Genomic DNA, 19203 nt, shown 5'->3' with positions numbered 1-19203 from the left:
AAACCTGCTGTAAGAACAAAAGAAAGGACTATGAATTTTCAAAGTACGGGGGGCTTAAATATGATAATGAAATATCTTAGTTACAAACATGATGCACTCATTTTCCATGCTCTGTTTTCACTGTTTATTGCATCAAAGTTGCTTCTCATCTTTTCTCTTTCTTATTCAGTGTCTGTCTGTCCATCCATCTGGGACTCATCACCATCTTAAGGACTGATGATAAAACCTCCAGATGACTGAAGCATGTCAGAGGGCACTGAGTTTCCAGACTTAGAGCTAGGATCACTGTGGAAATGGGAGGGATAGATGGATCTGGACTTGGTTTTATCAAGTATGTGATGCATTATATGTTATCCCTTGGGCTGTACATCATAGTCTCCCTCATCCATCATGTATTTTTGCATTATAAATCTTTAGATAAGGCTCAGTGCCACCATGGATTCCTTTATGTTCAGTTTATAGAATGGTGTTCTCTTAATGGTCTTCCCTCAGCAACAGAATACAATTAAAGTAAAGGTCGTTTCATGCTTTACATATGTCCTTTAATCTAAAGATGTAGTCAGTGTTGAATATTCTGAAAGTGCAACATGTGTGCTGAAATGTCAAATCAATATTGTGGTGGATGTAGAGATTGTGAATCAGCACCTCTTCCTTCCTCCACTTATCAAGTATTACATCCGGGTTAAGCAACAAAGGCGTCTCACTCAGGTGTTTCCTCCCTGAAGGTGGTCAGGAAGCTGCCCTATAGCTGCTTTATGACACATATGGTTTCTTTTAGACACATCCTCCATAAACTTCCTTTTCAGTCCATCAGTGGCAGCAGCAGGATCCATAGTGGACTGTCAGTGTTGCGAAATAGAGACTTTACTTTTTATTCTCTCTGTGGATTTCGGCCCATTTGATCCCTCAGCATTAACTCATACTTCTTCCAGATGTTTGCCTTTCCCTTTTCAGATCTCTGTGAAATGATTACAAGCTGGTGAGGACAAATGGACTCGTCCATAATAAATGGTGGATCCCAGTTTGATCCCAATTTGAATGAGGTTTCGTCTGTCCTGGGTTGCCTGAGAAGCTCACTCATTGGAGGAAATTGGACGGACAACGTAAGCGCCCCTCTTGAATGGGGAAACAGCAGAGGGGGAAAACAGACAGACACACACACACAGCAGGCTGACAGTAGCCAAGGAGCACTTACACACACGGAGTGGTCTTCTGATGCAGACACAAGAAGGGACTCATTAGCATTTCTCGGAGTAAACGCATTTTCGTAATCAGGACTTGTTTATTTTAATCAAAGGATTCGCGTCACTACGCGCCGCGCGCGCATTCCTCAACAGGATTTGCGCATCTCCAAACGCGGATTGTGTTTTTTTCTGCTCTCCACGAGAGCGATGTTTTAATTCTGCTGCCCGCGAGACGAGCTTTCAGAGTCATGCACGAGCGGCTACCGGCGGAGCGTTTCATCTGAGATTCAAAAAATGGAACAACAGCTCTCCAAACCGGAATGCAAGAACATGGATGCGTGTCTGAGGCGACTGAAGCAAGAGCTGGTACGTTTTTTTTTAATCTTCTGCCACTACTGTTTATTATTTAAAAATGTAGACTTTAAAATGTGCAAAAAGACATTAAATGCATTTAAAATTCTTCTGAATGACGCCAGATGTGTGGTTCTCCTCGGATATTATGTCCCGACAGACCCCTCTCAGATTCTAGTATCCAGCTTCAGTAGGGGGCTGCATGTGTATTTTGAAAATCGCATTAGTGTGTGTAGGCTTAAAGCCCTACACACTGGAAGCATGTGTACATATCCTCCCTGTCCACACATCTGGGACAGATGTTTTAAAGCTTAATGGGCTCAAGACAGTTTCATCTACTTAAGAGATCTGCATGTACAGTTGGATGGTTCCTAAATAAAGAGTGGAAAGATTCACACTATTTTGATTTATGGTAAAATTAGAAGCAGAAGGTTGATTAATGTCTGGTTTACAGAAACAGTGAGGCCAAGAATCTGCAGGTTCCAGCTCCATGTGCACATATGCTTTTCTGTTTGTTATGGTAAAATATATAAATGAGTTTTAAATCCCTAGTCACACAATAACAAGATATTCAAAGCTCTGAAAAATAAAAGAACTGCTTTACCTGGGAAAACAAGCATCAGATTAATCAGAGAAATGACCAGTAGTTGCATCCCTATTATTGCCTGCTGTGGGGGTTTGCTGTCACCGAGGAGGGAGTGAAATTGGCACCCACTGCGAGTTTCATCACATCATTACGCCCTGAATTAATCTGTCTCTCTTATTTAATGTGTTTACGTTTCCTCTTCTTCAACAAGCACATTTGTTTGATAGTGGCAGACTCAGAGAGCTATCGCTTACCCTCGTGTTTGAAATGTAAAAACGAACGCTGCACCCTCACACCCGAATCATTTGGCAGTCACACACTGTGGACCCATTTTCAAAGGAGCCTTAACTGGCACAGATTTAATTTGGAATCATTTTCAAAGCAGACACAGACACAAATCAGGAAATTCGCCCACAAGAAAAGTCTTGCATGGTTCTGTGCCGCGATCTGCTCTGTGACTTCTCGATTCTCCTCACAAAACCAGCCACATGTCTGTGAAGTGGCACTTGAGATTTTCAGGGGTTAGTAGACGTGGATGCCAGGAGGACATGTTGTGTTAAAGCTGCCATGGCGCTGTTTGGTAACATAATAGAAGAAGTGTTGTGCCATGCAGGGGATCAAACAAGAGAAACAGGGAGCAGATGCTGGTTAAAAAGCCGAGGCACTCTCCCCCTGCAAGGGACCATGTGGGATGCAATCTGTTGTTCAGAAAATGAGAGGCGCGAATGCCAAGGTTGACACTTTTCTTTGCACTGTGGCAGATTTTTATCCAATGCTCACTAGAGAAGAATAAACCTACTCAATCTGCAACACAGAGATCACAAACATCTAATAACAGATTTACAGCAGGGATGTCTCGTGGAGTAGCTCATCAAAATCACTTGTGGCTCTGCTTTAAAGATAAAGTGTAGTTTTAAAACAAATGGGCTTTTTTGCACATTTTATTAACTATGATCTGATCACAGAAAACCTTTAGGCAAATGAAGGAACTCAAGCCAAGACTCTATTGGTTTTCATCCCAAAGTTCGTCAGCAGCCGTTGAGATCTGCTTCAGTTGCGTAATAAATCACAATCAATATCAAGTTTCAGCTAATTAATTTACCCAAGGTTATCATTATATAAGAATAATGCAGCATAACTACAGATTAATTAGATACACTACATTACACATGTCACAGAATTGTAACAACAATAATTAAAACAGATGAATTTCAGTGTTATGATTAAATGTACCTAACATAAAATGGAGTTTTTATTTGAAAAGGTTACAGCCTTGCATATGCAGAACATGCAATTCGAACAATATGTTATATGTTGTTTTTGGTTCATAAAAGTTGTTTTATTGTATCATATCATATCTTGCTCAGTCAAGTTGCGACAAATTGTATCATATTGAGACATGTTGTAGCATATGGTAAAGTATTAGGGCCATAGGGTAAAGTATCTAATATTATTGGACCATATTGTGATGAATCGTATCACATTTGATCATTACGTGACGTAGGGGTGTGCCATATCATACCGTCTACGATAATACCAGCATAGTTTTTTTGAAGATATAAATTTGTCATTTCGCGATATTTACAGTGCAGAGGTGCAATGAGGTATGACGCTCCCTGCTCTGTACAAAACAACAATGGCTGAGAGTGAAAGTAGGATTTAGTGTGCAAAAGAGGAGCTACCTCAGTGATGTGGAGATGGTTTGGCTGACCAAAGATCAGACATGCAGCAAAACACATTAAATCCAAAATATGCTGGAGAACTGTTACCGCGAAAAGTGGCAACACCACAAACATATTCCACCACCTAAAGCTGAAACACAGGGCCGACAATAACCAGGCTACCAAGACAAGTGAGAAGGATGTGAAAGCTACGTTATTATCGATGGAATTTTTTGCCTCTACATCAGATGTGTTGTCGAGCCGAACGTCTAAACCCTATATCAGTATTACCCCTAATTCACACATAAAGTGTGAGTGCCGGGCAGCGCAGTTCCGGGGATTTTGGGCACATGCCATCCATACTCGATGCATCTCTGGAGTGCCATGCAGGGCAGCACCCATAGCAGCTGGGTACCTGAGATCACAAGATCACAGCAGAACCACATGTTCTTGCAGGAATCCTACCCAAGAGAATGAACTTTTATGGTAATCAGTTAGTATGCTAAGCTCATCTGGCCCTCCTAAAACTTCAGCAATTTCAGTCCATGCTTTCCCCTTTCTGTTGGTGTCCTTATAGAAGGAATGTGTTGTGTGTCGTATAGTGTTATGAAGTTTTTCACCTAAAAGATTAACGTTTTGTCCTCAAAACTTCAGATTTCCTCTGGATCTGACCTACTTACTATGTTAACATTTCAAGCTTGTGTAGTAGTTGTAGTAAATGATTGGAAAAGTGGCTTCCATTCTGAATGCACAATAAAAATGCTGTTATTCAGAAGCAACAACCACTAATACGTCCGTCTCCCCCCCCCCCCCCCCCCCCATATCATCATAGATACCGATATCGCAAATTTCCTTAAGATATCATGATATAATTTTGAAGCTATATCCCCCACCCCTAACGTGACGTACCATACCTAACTGAATCTTATCTTTAAGTTTTATGTCTTATTGGGTCAAATCATATTTGTTGGATCATATCTTAACAAATCTTAGCTCAGTGGATCATCTTGCGACATATTGTATCTCATTGGACTATGCTGTAGCATATCACATTTGGTAGTTTTGTGTCATGTACAGCATGCTGTCAAAATTTTTGAGCAGTTACTATATAATCTTAAGAAAAAAAAGCCCCAAAATCTGAAAAAAGTACTGTCTCTTGAATAGATCACCTTGTTTAGAAAGTATTGCCTGGAGCATCATGGGAACGTGAGAATGACAGAGTCCAAATAACAGACAGTAAAATGAAGTGATTTACTTCTGAGAACTCAATGATCCTCACTAGACCCCTGAAACTCAATGCTCGGTGAGCTCTAAAAGCAGACAAGTGTCACACAGAAGTGTGAACACTGTGTCAGGAGTCATGGGGGGTCAGTCTGTGTGGGGTACTGCCAGGTCACGCTTGAACAGTCGACCTTTCACCTGAGGAGGTCTGGGTCTATTTCTCCTGACTGCTGACCACTTCCAGCTCACAAGTGAATCCCAGACCTGATACAGCAGATTAGTTTCCAGTCATTAATGCATCATTGCCTTTCACATTTGTTGCTGCAGACAAACTTTAATGTGTTCCCTGAGAAAGTAAGGTGTCATAGAAACATTACATATTTTGACGTCCTAGCATGACTCATTATACGGACAAAGAGTCATGAAAAAAGAAAACGTAAGCCCTCACTGCTTACTCGAAGTCTGAGATTCAAAAGGTGACTTGCCTTTGAGTCACAGTGTCTAAATGTTAGACTCACACCTGCTTAATACCACAGTTTCAGTCACTAAAGCATAAGTCAAACCCCTTGATGTCATCTCTGTTGACACTCATTTTATATGCACCGTACTCCTTTATCACTTTCACCCTGAGGCATAATTCAAAAATGACTGTCATCCTGGAATTCAACACCAAAACATGAGAGTGTAAGATCATGAAATCTAAGGTGGGGAGAAATTGCATGCGTGCCAAATCTACAAAAAGCTTAAGTGCCTTTTGGGTTACATGGTCTTTGTTACCTTCAGGGTGTGGAATCAGAAAAGTGTACACAACACAAAGCATGTATAGCGGTTAAACTGTAAGCCTCGTTTGTTTTGTGCCTCCCTCACGGCTCCTATTCTCTAACCGGCCCTTCCTTCCCCTTGGCTAAATTTGGCCCTGCTCTTGGTGGCAGCTGTGGGGTTTTGCATGGATGATCATTGTGTTGGAGATGAAGCTGCTAACCTTTAAAAAGCCTGTTTATCATGTGGGGGAGTGCACATGCAGTAACCTGCTCTGTTATCTCGAAATCACTACAGAAGACAGTCAGGATTTATTGTTTCGAGGGACAGCAGAGTGGTTAATTAAACTGCAGCTGCTGTAAGCACATGTATAACTCTGCATGGTCCAAGACCCCTCCTCTGTGTTCCTCTGTGTTCCTCTGTTTGAAAACATTTTGATTACTTCTCATGGGTATCGCTACTACTGATGTTTGGTTCGATACTTTGCTTGTTGTTGCGTCCAAAATGCCTTCAAATGGCTGTCCCCGGCTAAAAGCTATTGAATTTTTGGATTGTTCTGCTACTAAAATGGAAGTTGTGTTGTGTAATGCATTAGAGCAGAAATAATTGATTTTTCCAGGCACCTGGGGGCAGTGGAACAAAGTGTAAACAGAGCAGTCACAAATTATCACCCTATAAAGTCTGTTGTGCAGAAAGCTCGACCATGCAAGAGCCCAATTTTCATATCCAGGTATAAAGCGATGGAAACTGCCTAGTTTTGGGAATCCCAACAAATCTACTCGGTATGAAACCCCTTTTAAGCTTTGCTTTGGTCTCCACCAGCAACTTAGAAATATTTGTCCTTTTAATTGCTTAATGGTCATGGCAAGATTACCGCACCTGTTTGGCTGTTAAAAAGGATGGCAGTCATTGTGCTTATGCGTATCCATCAAAGATGAAACATGCGAAGCAAACTGATGTTTAGGGATCAATCTAATCCTTACCAAAACTATGACCATGTGGAGGTCAACAGTAAATTTAGATTTAGGAGACGACATTTGACATTTTTCACTTAACAGATGAGAAAAGGTAGGCAATCAAAGTCTCAAACTGGCAAGACTTGCTGCCATCAGTTTCACAAGTTTGTGGCTCTCTGCTTTTATGCGTCTGGATCCTTCTAAGATGTGTGTGGTGAAATGATAAGAGTTCATCAAAAAACTCCTTGTAGAGTTATTCATAGTTAGTGGGGCATTGTTGCGGCACTTGTTCCTCAAAGCAGCTTCCATACTGCTTATTTATTTTTAAGATCATGTACTGTGCACTTGGTAACTTAATTGACTCATTTACCCTGTTCAAGATCTTTAGCCTAACCTCCCCTTTCTTTTTGTCTGTTGCCTTTGTCGATTGACCAACTGATAACAGCTGTTTGTTCAGCCTATATTCTGGTCATTCTTCGTCCATTTCTTCTGCTGAAAACTATTTTTTCATGATTTTCTACAAAACACCTTTACCCAACTCAAAGTTTGTTATTACTTATGTGTAGTAGGCATGCACAACCTGAATTTTTTGGATAGAGGTTTCCTAGGAGGTTCCCCTGACGTATGACATTCTGCACCTGCCTCATGGTGCAACTAGTTAACTTGGCAATAGGGATGGGTACCTTTTCCATTAGAAACGATAGGGTCTCAACTGTACCAATTTTCAGTACTGATACATATTAATCCATTTAATAATAAAATCCCAAAGATTTTCAGTAAAACATATCTATTCTTCAAAAAATATAAACTTGCAATGCTGCGTTCATGTCCAGCATGGAAAATCACCTACTCTCACACTCCCTCACAGTCACACGAATGCTTTTAGGTACCTAAACATGGTACCTTTTGATTTTACATGAATCGGTACTCGGTACTACCAATGGGATTCAGTTGGTACCTGTAAAAGTACCCAATTCAGTTCCCATCCCTACTTGCCAATCATTTACAGCATTGAATGCAGCTAACACTAAAGCCAAATGGGCCATTCAGTTACGGTACGTTTAGACTAATGGTCCGTTTGTGAAATGACTGGACATGCATATGGGCTACCGTTTGTTTGCTGTTTGGTTTTTCTCTTCCCAAAACCAGCTCAAACAAGAGTAAATTCAAACAATGGCACTACAGGGTTTAAAACCAAAACAGTAAGCTTAAAGTAGCCAAAACAGTCAGTAGAGCCAATCCACTGGTAACATGAACATACTGATGATGGCAGCTTTAAAGTCTTTGGGAGTCGATTAACCCCCATTTTAGTGAGAACCAGCTCCTGTGCAGAGTACACATTAGCAATTTCAAAACACTCTATATATAAGATAATTAAGATGACATGCATTAAAGCATATAGAGTCCCATTTATATTTAATAAATCACTGAACTAAATGAGTGGTTAAATGCTTTTAACGCTCCACAAACAAGCCATTTATCATAAATGCTTATTACTGACACATCCATTTCCATCAGGAAATGCTTCTCCACAGCCACACACCGTTTAATAAGAGACTTAGAGTGGAGAGGGATCTTCAGTCTCTGCAAAATTATCGTCTGACTGGATGTCACCACTGTGGGCTGAAGACTTGGACGTGCACTTTCACTGCCCACACACATAAAGTGCTGACGTCAACGGCAGCGTTATCAAGCATCTAGCTGATGGTGATTGCTTCCAGTGAAGATTTTCTTTTAGTCAGAGAGACAGCAGATTGGCTCCAAATCATGATCTGCCAAAGATGATGACATGGATCCTCATCTTCCTGTGCCCCCTTAGCAGCTCTGCAGGATACAGGCTATTAAACCAACTCCCAGCTCTGAAAAAGCCGTCAGGGACTTTGATGGGCGTCGGGTCAGGGAAGCAAACCGTTTCCCCGGCTCCTCATTCCCACTGACAAGCTCTAGCAATTTGTATTTTCTTTGGCAAGCATTTTGAGATATCTCCCTCTGAGATCTGAGAACACAACTGAGGTGAATTTGATGTCTGTTTTGAAAGTCGCAGCACTGAAGTGTTTAAAAAATGTATGAGCATCCTCTGTTTCCAGAAACAGGGTTCCTGTGGCTCAGGGTAAACCCACAAAACTCATTCACAGGAACTATTTTTTAAGTAGAAAGTAGTACCAATGAGAGGTGTTCCAGAGAGGTTGCTCCATTATTCAACGAGTCTTCTAAAATTAATGACAGAACACATCTTGCTTTTTAAAAATGACCTACATAATCATTCTGTGATGGGAAGCCCCTCCTGACAGGATGTCGCTTTGTTTGTCAGTTCTCCAGATAATTTCACAAATCACTGCGACAAAAATGACTCAGGGAATTTTTGACCCTTTAATACTGGGTCATGTTTAGGCCATGGGTGTAAAACAGTGCACGACAATCCTTATAGGTTAACAGGGTATGGGAGTCTTGTCATTGAATGAATCAGAGTGTATTAAAAAGGTATATTTTATAAAACAATTAAAACTTTCACTCTTTGAATGCTGCCATTTTAACTGTTGGAATGGGGTTGAGAAAAAAGAAAAAAATGCACATTTTACTATTTTGATGCAAATCAGATTAAGCTCAAGCTAACTACCTAGCTCACCTGTCCTTAGATTAATTTCAAAATGATAGTGAGAATGAGAGACAGCAGTCTGTTAAATTGGGTTTTTTTTTCTAGTTTATTTATATTAGTTGAAAAAAGGTGTTCCCCAAGGCTCACTCTTAGGACTTTAGGACTTAATGTGTGATTCTTAAAAATGTTATTTTCTCCATTTTACCAAACCGACATGCTTTATTTTGCTGACCTAACACCTTACTCTTACAATGTTGCAACATTCCTCCACCACTCTGCAAGATGTAATTCCCTAGAAAGGACTTAAATTAGATTAAGCAGTGTCATGTTGAAAACAGACACAGAAGATATAAGTTATGGCTAATTTTTTTACACACATTATTTTACTACATTTCATATTTTTTCTGTGATACTGAGTAATGAAATCGCACATTCTGTTTTTTTTCCTCATGTCATGTAGGTCTGGTCAATACATATAAACAAACTTGCATTATGCTGGTATAATTATATAATCCCTTTTCTTTATAATATTAAAAATAGGTACACAAATATATTGTGGATTGTTTTCCTCAATATTATGCAGCCATAATGAAACCTGCTTGACCAATCTTTACAAACCTTTGGAGAAAAAAAAATTAGACTGTATTAAACGTGGGTGTTATTCCAGTGCTGTCATCCATTGGTTCCTGAAGAGGCATTATGAAGCCTGAAATTGGTGGTCACCATCTTTAAAATGCTGGCTCCAATTTACTCTTAGTTTGGTGGGAGGTGGATATGACCTCCGTTCAGCCATGCCCTTAATCTAATTATGCACAACTCTTAACCTGAATAAAATAAAAACAGATAAGTTATTTAAAAGAAATAGCCCAAAACTAGTGTTTTACATAAAGTTGTAAATTTGTTATTCTTCTGTAAACAGACTAAACATGACCTCTCAAAAGGTTTCTTTGGCTTTTAGATTCAGCCCCAAGCGCAAACCACTTCTGCACCACCTTCATTTTTCAACACTGAAATGTTGATGCTTGGCTCAGAAGCAAAAATATCTGCCAGGCTTTGTACTGCCAGCCGCTCAGAAAATATTTAGAATTTAGAAAAGCTGAGCTTCTAAATTCCTACCTTATGTGAGGTTTCACACAGTGACACAAAGAATATCTTGCAAACACAGTGAAGCTGAGAAGTTTGATGTCTACAGTCAAGATCAATTTGTCATGACATCACTGAAGAGGCATTTGAGTCCCACACTCTTTTGTTGGGCATTTTTCACACTTTTCCCCTCTGCTGAACTTGACCCTGAAGGCACTGGTACCAAACAAGTCTCTATGTAACCCTTTTGGTCAAAGAAGCATTCATTGCAGTGGGCACAGTAATTTATTTCCTTCAGTGAATTCTTCACAGCTTTATTGCTCTCTTGGTTTTGACCTCGGGGCTGACCACGGCCCTCTGTGGTACGTCCAGCAGTTCACTCACAGAGACCCCCTCTGTATCCCCCCGGACAGAGCCCCTATTCCTGTCCGTGACCCACACAGCCCACCATTCATTTTTAATTAGAGGTGGAGGTGGAGGGAGGGTGGAGTACACAAACTGCTGCTGGCCTGCTCCTTCTAAACAGGAAGACCTTTTGGGGCCTGATAACCTTGGCCTCACTGTTTCCCCTCTGTGCAGCCAATAGTGAGTAAACAACTGTGAAAAGGATGCATTTGAGAGCCAAACACAGCATTGGTTTGTTATTGGTTTCTAGTTTGTGTGTTGATTTCTCACCTAATAAGAGAACAGAGAATATATGTCAGTGAACACAACACGCAAGCACTAGCACAGGCGTAAATAAGACACTGACTTCATTCATGTGAGGCATGTCTGGACATGTGTGTGCACAGCAGTGTGTTTGCACTGTGATTTATTTCCCCTCCATAACTGAAGGAGGTAATATCAAGGCTGCCATGAAGGTAGGGAGGCACTGTGATTTATTTACACTTGGTGGTATTTAATTCACTAGCATGCATAGTAAATGGTTTCTTAATGTTTCGTAGCTGTAGATGGATTTCGAGGTGAGAATCGCCAGTCTATTGCCCAGCACTATTTAATAAGCCTCTATTCAACATTAATTCAAGAGTGCCAGCCATTGTTCTTAAACTTTGAAGCATTCAGTCTTTAATTGGCAATTATGTCTGGTTGGCTGGCAATACTGCAGCCACAGAAGAAGAAGACGACGAAGAAGAGTGGGGGATGAAAGGGGAGAATCTGGACAGTCCCTGCTTGTCTTTCTTTCATTCATTCAGCAGATTTTCACTTGGCTTGCTTCTTTAAAGTGATCTTTTTATAGAAATGCACGCCTGATGGATTAAATGGATGAAATAGTCTTGGGGGCTTTAAATCAAAAAGAAGATTTAACTAAACTTCACAAGACTGGGTTAATGATGCCAGTGTTTCTGGGCAGCACAGTAATTCCCTACAGCCCCAATTTCATCTCGCCTCTTTTTTTTAATAAGATAAGACAGTTTTTTTTCTTCATCTCCTTTTATTTTAGGGACAGGACCTCAAGGTGCTTGGGTAGGTTGGTTAAGGATAGCATCCTATGTTTTTTCGCCCGGCTGAGCCTGTAGCTGATTCACACATTGTTAAAGTAAGACGTCTTAGGATGAATAATATCTAAGTTTGAAGTGCAAAACGCTGGAGGTTATAACTGTGAAGTCACTTTAAACATCGTGAGTGAAAGCTGAAAAGGCTGACATATTTGGGCCACAAAGTTCAGCTGGAAATGGCAGTGGTGTAGTGCCTGGAGTTAGTTGGCATGGTAAAGGTGGAATAATGGGTTTGAGTTTACTTCTGTTCCTCTGTTTGTTCCCCAGGGTACAATATGAATTATTTATGTATCCCTAGAATAGAAATACCAGTAAACAACAGTGTGTTTTAAATAAGCAGTGGGGAAACCTGTATATTTACGGGATAATGGAAAAGTTGCATGTGAGCGTTGAATTAAGGTGTTTTGGTTGGCATGTGCAAACAGGTGTGGCCCTTTCAGGCCGCTCAGGAGATAATATTTCAGAAAACAGATTAAATACCTGTGAGTGGTCCAGGTTCCAGCACAGTGTGGAAATCCCTCAGCTGATCCCTGCATAAACTTTCTAAAGCCACATGTCTGCCTCTGAAGACGCAAGAACAATACCAAAATCTGCACGTCATTTTGTCTTCAGACTTGTTGACCTTTGATGTGGAGGAAAGTAAACCGTAATTATGCGCTTTCCCAGCCGCTCCTGAGACACCAGGGACTCGCCGCTAATGAAGTCAGCCATATGTGGAAAGCACAAAAGACAAGAGACAACCTGATTGTGCTAATTACTCGAACCTTCACTGACTAATTTAGTGAGCCAACGGGAGGCTCAGAGGCTTTTGTTCCCAGCATGTGCATTGATAGGCTTATTATCTGATCTTAAGGGATATTCACTCCCTCGTGCACCTACTCAGCCATATGTTAGAGACGAGCATAGTGTTGCCCAGAGGTTAAATGTTAATGGTGCAGGGTATTGGATAAGTGTCTGTGAAATGGCCCATGATTATGCAGTATAGTCCTCGATTGACTGGACAGTAAACAGAAAATGATTGAACAGCATCAATAAAGTGATTAATCGGAGGAAATGCTAGATAGCACAAGCTTCTCAAAATCAAACATAAAATTTGAAAATGTATTTTCTTTGGTTTAAAACAGCAGCTCAGAAAATAAAGATTTAATGATGTAGTATTTTTTTTATTTTTATTTTGTGCCACATATATTGCAGTTTAACTCAGTTCTGTAAACCATATAATTTTTGCTTGTAGAAAAATTTGATAACAAAATTTGTCTAAGTTGTGACTTAAGTTTTTCTTCTTGCAAAGAAATAAAACATCCATGATTTGCACACTTCACCATAAAAAAGTAAATAGACCAATATTTAAGAGGACATATTGGCTTGAATAGCTAGGTTGCTATCAAAATTGTTTTTTTTTTGCGCTTCACACACTACACATGTTTGCAACCTGCCTCTCCTAAATCCATGTCACTTCTAAAATAGCACGTGTTTTTTACCACTACATTGTCCTCAATCATTCAGGGGTTAGCTAAAAGCTAGCAAAAGCTTCATCTGACTGCTTCAAGATGGTAAAAAACATGGCCAGTACTACCCAATACCCCATCTAACAAGTTAAAAAAGATATTATATGAGAAAATACTGATTGTGGTTGAAGGAATTGAACTTACATGCAGAAAAAATCTCACTCTGCTTTTACATTGAATATTTGTGATTGAAAATGTTAAGCTGGCAATCATGCAACGGACACCTTGCAGAAGTTTACAGCATTAGAATTAAAATATAAAAATTTTCAATTTTTTCACTGATGCTTGTTTGCTTTTGTAGTTAACTAAGATGCTTTAGTATCAACTTCAATTTGTTTCTCTCCAAATCAAAAACTCCTCACAGGAGCTTTAAGGCTATGTCCACATGTAGCCGGGGATTTTTTAAAACCCATGCCAGCCAATCAGAATGAGTCCCCGTCATTCAGCTGTGACGTTTGAGAACCGAAAACTCTGTTTACTGGCGTCCACATTAAACCATGAAACCGGTGTTTTCCAAAATCTTCAGTTTGGCCGGAATTTTCAGGAAACATCGTTTTTAGGGATGTAAAGCTGCGGTTTTGTGTGGACGTAAACGTATATAAATATATGCGGTTTCCCTAATACACTACGTGTGGACATGGCCTAAGAGAAAGTCCAGAGATAAAGGAGGTCATTTAGGTTCAATGTCAGAAGACCCTGAATGAATGTGACAAATGGCTCCAGCTGAGCCCACGAGAGCTTGAGTTTCACTTTGCATTCAGTATCAGATTGATTTTTACATTTGTCTGTTCTCTCTTGGCTCTCTTTTGGTGTAATTTAACTTCTCAGTTAAGACAACATGTGTGTGTTTTCTCAGGTAATTCTGTGTCATTCCTGTCTCTCACAGTGCTTAGAGGTCATTTTGTTTATGGTGCTATCAGATGCTCTGCACAGCTACTTTTCCCACAACACAATCACTGCTCCCTGAAGATTAAGTATCACAGCCTGGTGTAATATACCTCTAACTACACCCCTCCTTTCTCCCTCCATCTATAACCACCCTCATGTGTACTGATGGTGTCATCTATAATTAAATCCATCAACAGTTTTCTCTTGGACATCTTAACATATGGCGAGGGATCTCTCCCCTGATCATCCGGCTGACTCTCATCACCCCTCTCACTCGCTGCGACCCCCCTCGCTCCTCTCATTGTCAGTCTGTTTCCGCCTGAGTTCCCTTACCCTCCTCCCCTCTGTTGTTTGGGGGTTCCAGTCTGGGAAGCGCTGATTGGCTTTCACACCCAGCGGTGCACCCCCATTGGGGGATATACATATAGGGGCTGTCAGACTGAACGGTTTGAAAGGTGAGAGACAGTGACAGGGTGGTGGAGGTGCAGACTAACAACACAGAGGAGACGGACTGTGATATCTAAACCATCTGCTTTGTGGAAGTTTTTAGAAGGTAAGGTGCAGGTTGTGATTGCTAAGACTTGTAAGAATTTGCAGGGCTTGCAGCTCATTTTAAACATCACTTTTGACAGAGTTTGCATACAAAATGCTTACAAGATAGAGGCATGTATTCTATTCAACTTGTTGACGTGTGCTGGAGGAGATGAGCTTTCAGAGTTTCAAGCCAACAATGCTGCACACACTGGCACGTTTCTCAAAATTCCTTGCATGCTTTTTCTTGTCTTCCCACACAAGTTTATTCAAGGCAGGGAGGTTGACTCATCAATCAGAGTCTCTCTTTGCCAATGTGTGCGTGCTCATAGACAAACTTAAACCTGTAGTTAAATACGGTGAGTGATTCAAAGTCTGGGTCAAGGTGTGAGATGATTCAGGCCTACAAGTTAAGACACAGGTCACGATGCCGCCCCTGGGCTTTCTGTCTGGCTTCAGGAGAAGACGTAAGTCCAGATCACATGACACAGGCTCTTAAAAAGATGAGAGCAGAAAGAGAGGGGAGGAGACGGACGAAGATAAAAGCCGGGTGCATGATTACTGCCGCACAGAGAGAAGTGAGAGTGGAGACAAAGTGTGCGATGAAGAAGATTACGGCTGCATGGAGGGTAAAGACAAAACTGAGATAAAATAGAAGAGCTTCTCTGTTTCACAGCTGTCATTTGTTGGATCCTGTCTTGTACGCAGGCCATATGGGACCCTGGCCTGTCATCCAAAACTGGGTCACATGACCCATAATTAAACAAGGTGCTAGAAAGCAGCTTGATGCACACAAGAGACGAGTGTAACTGACAAAACAGAGGGCTGTTGATGGGAATTTTACTCTTAAACACTTGGCTGTAATGCTTGATATACCAGTAGAAGAGGCTTGGTAGGATTTGTGGCTCTGTTGGAATCAGGCTTTGAAGGATTCAGCATCATAAATTTTTTTTTTTATCTCTATGTTCTACAGGTGTGCATGAAAGAAGCCGGCGATGGCCTCCACGCTCAGATGAATTCGATGATGGGAGCCCTTCAGGAACTAAAGCTCCTTCAAGTTCAGACGGCGCTAGAGAACCTTGACATTTCTGGTCGACCCATCAACCGGGGAATCCCCCACCCTGCTCCTCCCGCAGCATCAACTCCAACAGCTTTAACCTCAGGCAACCATCACGGGTCTTGCTTCAGCCAAACCATGCCGGAGGTGCCCAGCCCGAGTCCAATGCAGAGTCCACAACCATCAGTGGGGAGCAGAAACACATTCAGCAGAGAGGACAGGAGTATGTCACGAAACAGAAGCAGCATGGGCACCTCATCGTCTTCGGCATCCAGTCTTGAAAGCAGGAGCGAGGCGAGTGAAAGAAGTGTGAGAAGTGAGAACAACCTGGAGTCTATACCCAAAAGGTGGTCAGGATACATGGCCCCTCAGGTGGATTTTTATGGACCAATGGTTGGGAACCCTCCACAAGAGCCTAACCCTCATCCAAAGGCTCCCTGTCGGGCCAAAGTGGTGGACCTCCCAGGGATCCTGTACAGCCTCTCCAGAGAAGGCCCCTCGTTTGACAGCGACTATTCCCAAGAAAGCACAGATGACGGGAGCGACTGGACATCTTCCCTGATGAGCCGCAGTCGCAACCGCCAGCCTTTGGTGCTGGGCGACAACGTCTTCGCAGACCTTGTGGGCAACTGGCTTGACTTGCCTGAGGTGGAGAGGGAAGACATGGAGGAGGAGAGGAGGAAAGGGAGAGATGAAAGGACAATGGACGGAGGGGCAGACAGGCCAGACACTCCAGCTCACCCTCTTCGAAACAGTCGTTCGCAGGAGATCTGCAGGAAGTTCTCTTTAACCACAAACATCTTCAAGAAGTTCCTGCGCAGCGTCCGGCCTGACAGGGACAAGCTGCTGAAGGAAAGGCCCGGCTGGATGGCTCCTGAGATGTCTGAGAGCGATCTCGCCAAGAGGCCAAAGAAACTGGTTCCAAAGAGTTCAAAAGGCAGCTTCTACCTGCCGTTCTGGGCAAACGGACAGCAAAGCAAAAGCAAGATGTGTCCACATCTAGCTGAGGTCGAAAGGACCCACCACCAACACAACTTCCCCCAGGTCCACCAACAGCCGTTTGCTGGGATTTATTTAGACAGGAGACAGGCAGAGACTGGTCTGGAGAAAATGCAGCCCTTGTTTGATTACAACACAGCTGTGTGGGTCTGACAGTGGGTCCAACAGACTGCCAGTGATGCCAGGCTGAGTGTGTGACAGGTGCAGGGGGATTTTGGCTGCACTGGGGGGGTGTATGAATGACTGACTGGACTGTATGAGCGGCTCGGACTCTTCCAAAAAAGAACCAATGAACTTCACACCTCGACAAAATTTTCAGGGCATCATTTTGTCAGACAATCCTAAACCTAACCTCGTTTGCTGTGTGTGTCTGGGAGTGCGAGTGCGTGATGCATTCTTTGAGGACCTACGCTGTGAGTTTTGTATTGAAAATACTTCCTGTGTGTGTGCATGTATGACTGGTTTTCTGGATGTCTCTAAGACGGTACTTAAAAACGTTTCTCAGAATGTCACCATCACAAGATCTTTAAAACACAACCCCAGAATTTTTCACTCCCAGGCTACAGGACATATGCACACTTGTGTATCTCACTTCTTTGCATCTATGAATGGAAATAACAACTGTTGGATAGCATGATTTTATAAGTGATCCTTGTAACAGCTGTCACTGAACGCACTGCCACTGAACACAGTTGTAAGCTTCCTTTAGTTTCCAACAGGCTTAAACGTCATGGAAAGTCAGGTTTAGCAAAATCCATCAGTCTCATTCACCTTTCTCAGGGAATGAATGTATTACAGGGGTAATCCATAACATGGCTCTACATTTAAATAGGTTACAAAGATTTTCCTTATCTTATCTTAGCAGCAATACAGTGCATGACTAGTTCAGAGATTGCACATTAAAGGTGAGATTTATCCCTCATTTTGCTCGCTGTCCTGTTAGCAACGCTCGTTCTTCTTCTCTGCTTCTTCTCTGCCATGCAGACATGGCACATGTTGAGTCAACTGTCAGTCCCCCTGGCTTGTTAGGCAGAAAGAGGAGGGGTATAGATGGCACAGCCAATGGTGACTGACTGACTGCCATCTGGTACCCGGTGGTTACGTAAAGCTCGGTCGTCACAGACTTGAAAAAAGATGCAAAAATGTCTCGTTTAATCCCACAGCTTTGTGGATTATGATGATGGTGTTACATACTGTATATAGACACACAGGTGAGTTCATCACAGGGCTGTGACAGTGTTGAGACGGTCGAGGGGAGATTATCTCTGAGTTTCATGTACAGAACTTTGTACATATTTGTCATCAACGTTACAGCAGCAATAACAAACATTTACTGTAAAGTCCCATCGCATGGTTTCATTATTCTTCACAGATGAAAATGTCACAGTAATATTCTGCAGTTTATGCCATAACATGAAAAAGACAGTGCTTCACTTTATATAAACCACAAACTGATGAGTCAGACTCTGACTTACAGCGTGTCTCTTGTTTCATAACGTACACCTCCAGTGTTTTTCACGTCAAACAGCATCAGGATGATTTAAAGCGCAACTAAAGCTTCCTTGAAAAGTTCACATTAATATAATAATTCCCTCAGGATTACAAACAAAACTGCCAGCTTGGAGTCGCAGTGCTCTGAGTTTAAAGAGGACCACTGATATGCAAAGACAATCTAACGTCTCATCATTAGCAAAGAACTGTTAATTTCACTCTGTTGAAGACAAAAAAAAAAAGAAAAGGGATCCCAGACCAATCAACTCAGCCAGCAGGGATTAGGCCTTAGGTCTTTTGAGTGTTTTGGCCAGTCGATCCATATGGTGTTGTCTCAGTATTCAGGTCAATACATACCACACATTCAAAGGGTCCAACACACACAGATGAACACACACACACACACAGACAGTTTTTACTGAGATGGTTGTGCTGTGATGCACAGTCTGAGATGACATATCACACACAATGTGTATGTAAATGTAACCTTTGTTTCTTCCTATTTACAGCTGTCTAAGTGTTATTTTCAGCGCTGTTGTTGATATTTTTCATCGGGGTTCTGAGAACCCTCAGTAGTGAGTTTCTGTCATGTGAGCTGTAACACTGTCACGGACTATTTGTAAATTAAATCTGTTTTCAGAGAGGAATCTTACTCTGCGTCTTCACTTTTATCAGCTTTTATCAAATGCTGCATTTGTTAATTTTTTAGATTAACCCTCTTATCGGACTCTGCAAGAGAGAATATTAAGGTTCAGACCAAGCGGCAACCTCCGGTCTGGGAAAATGAGACTATGCGGAAGTGCTAAAATCTGCTGTTTCGCTTGAGGCTGGTGCCG

At 41.7% G+C, this 19203-nt stretch overlaps 1 protein-coding gene across 1 annotated transcript; it reads left to right on the top strand.

The window, feature by feature from the left end:
• Nucleotides 1-1056: 1056 nt before the first annotated feature.
• Nucleotides 1057-17836, top strand: inka2 (inka box actin regulator 2). Its single transcript, XM_074668522.1, has 2 exons — nucleotides 1057-1550; nucleotides 15794-17836. Exons 1-2 carry the CDS (start codon nucleotides 1479-1481, stop codon nucleotides 17027-17029), a joined length of 1308 nt encoding a protein of 435 aa, XP_074524623.1. The 5' UTR covers nucleotides 1057-1478; the 3' UTR covers nucleotides 17030-17836.
• Nucleotides 17837-19203: the final 1367 nt, after the last annotated feature.

Source organism: Halichoeres trimaculatus, unplaced genomic scaffold (assembly GCF_033239565.1).
Source record: "Halichoeres trimaculatus isolate MK-OKI-2021-1 unplaced genomic scaffold, fHalTri1.1 fHalTri1_scaffold_1, whole genome shotgun sequence".
Lineage (NCBI taxonomy): Eukaryota > Metazoa > Chordata > Actinopteri > Labriformes > Labridae > Halichoeres > Halichoeres trimaculatus.
Note: the sequence above shows the minus strand (reverse complement) of the source record. Positions and strands in the feature narration are given on the sequence as shown.

Coding starts and splice junctions, on each gene's coding strand:
- inka2 (XM_074668522.1), top strand. CDS start 1,479: ATGGAACAACAGCTCTCCAAACCGGAATGCAAGAACATGGATGCGTGT. Junction 1,551..15,793: donor GGCGACTGAAGCAAGAGCTG/GTACGTTTTTTT, acceptor TATGTTCTACAG/GTGTGCATGAAAGAAGCCGG.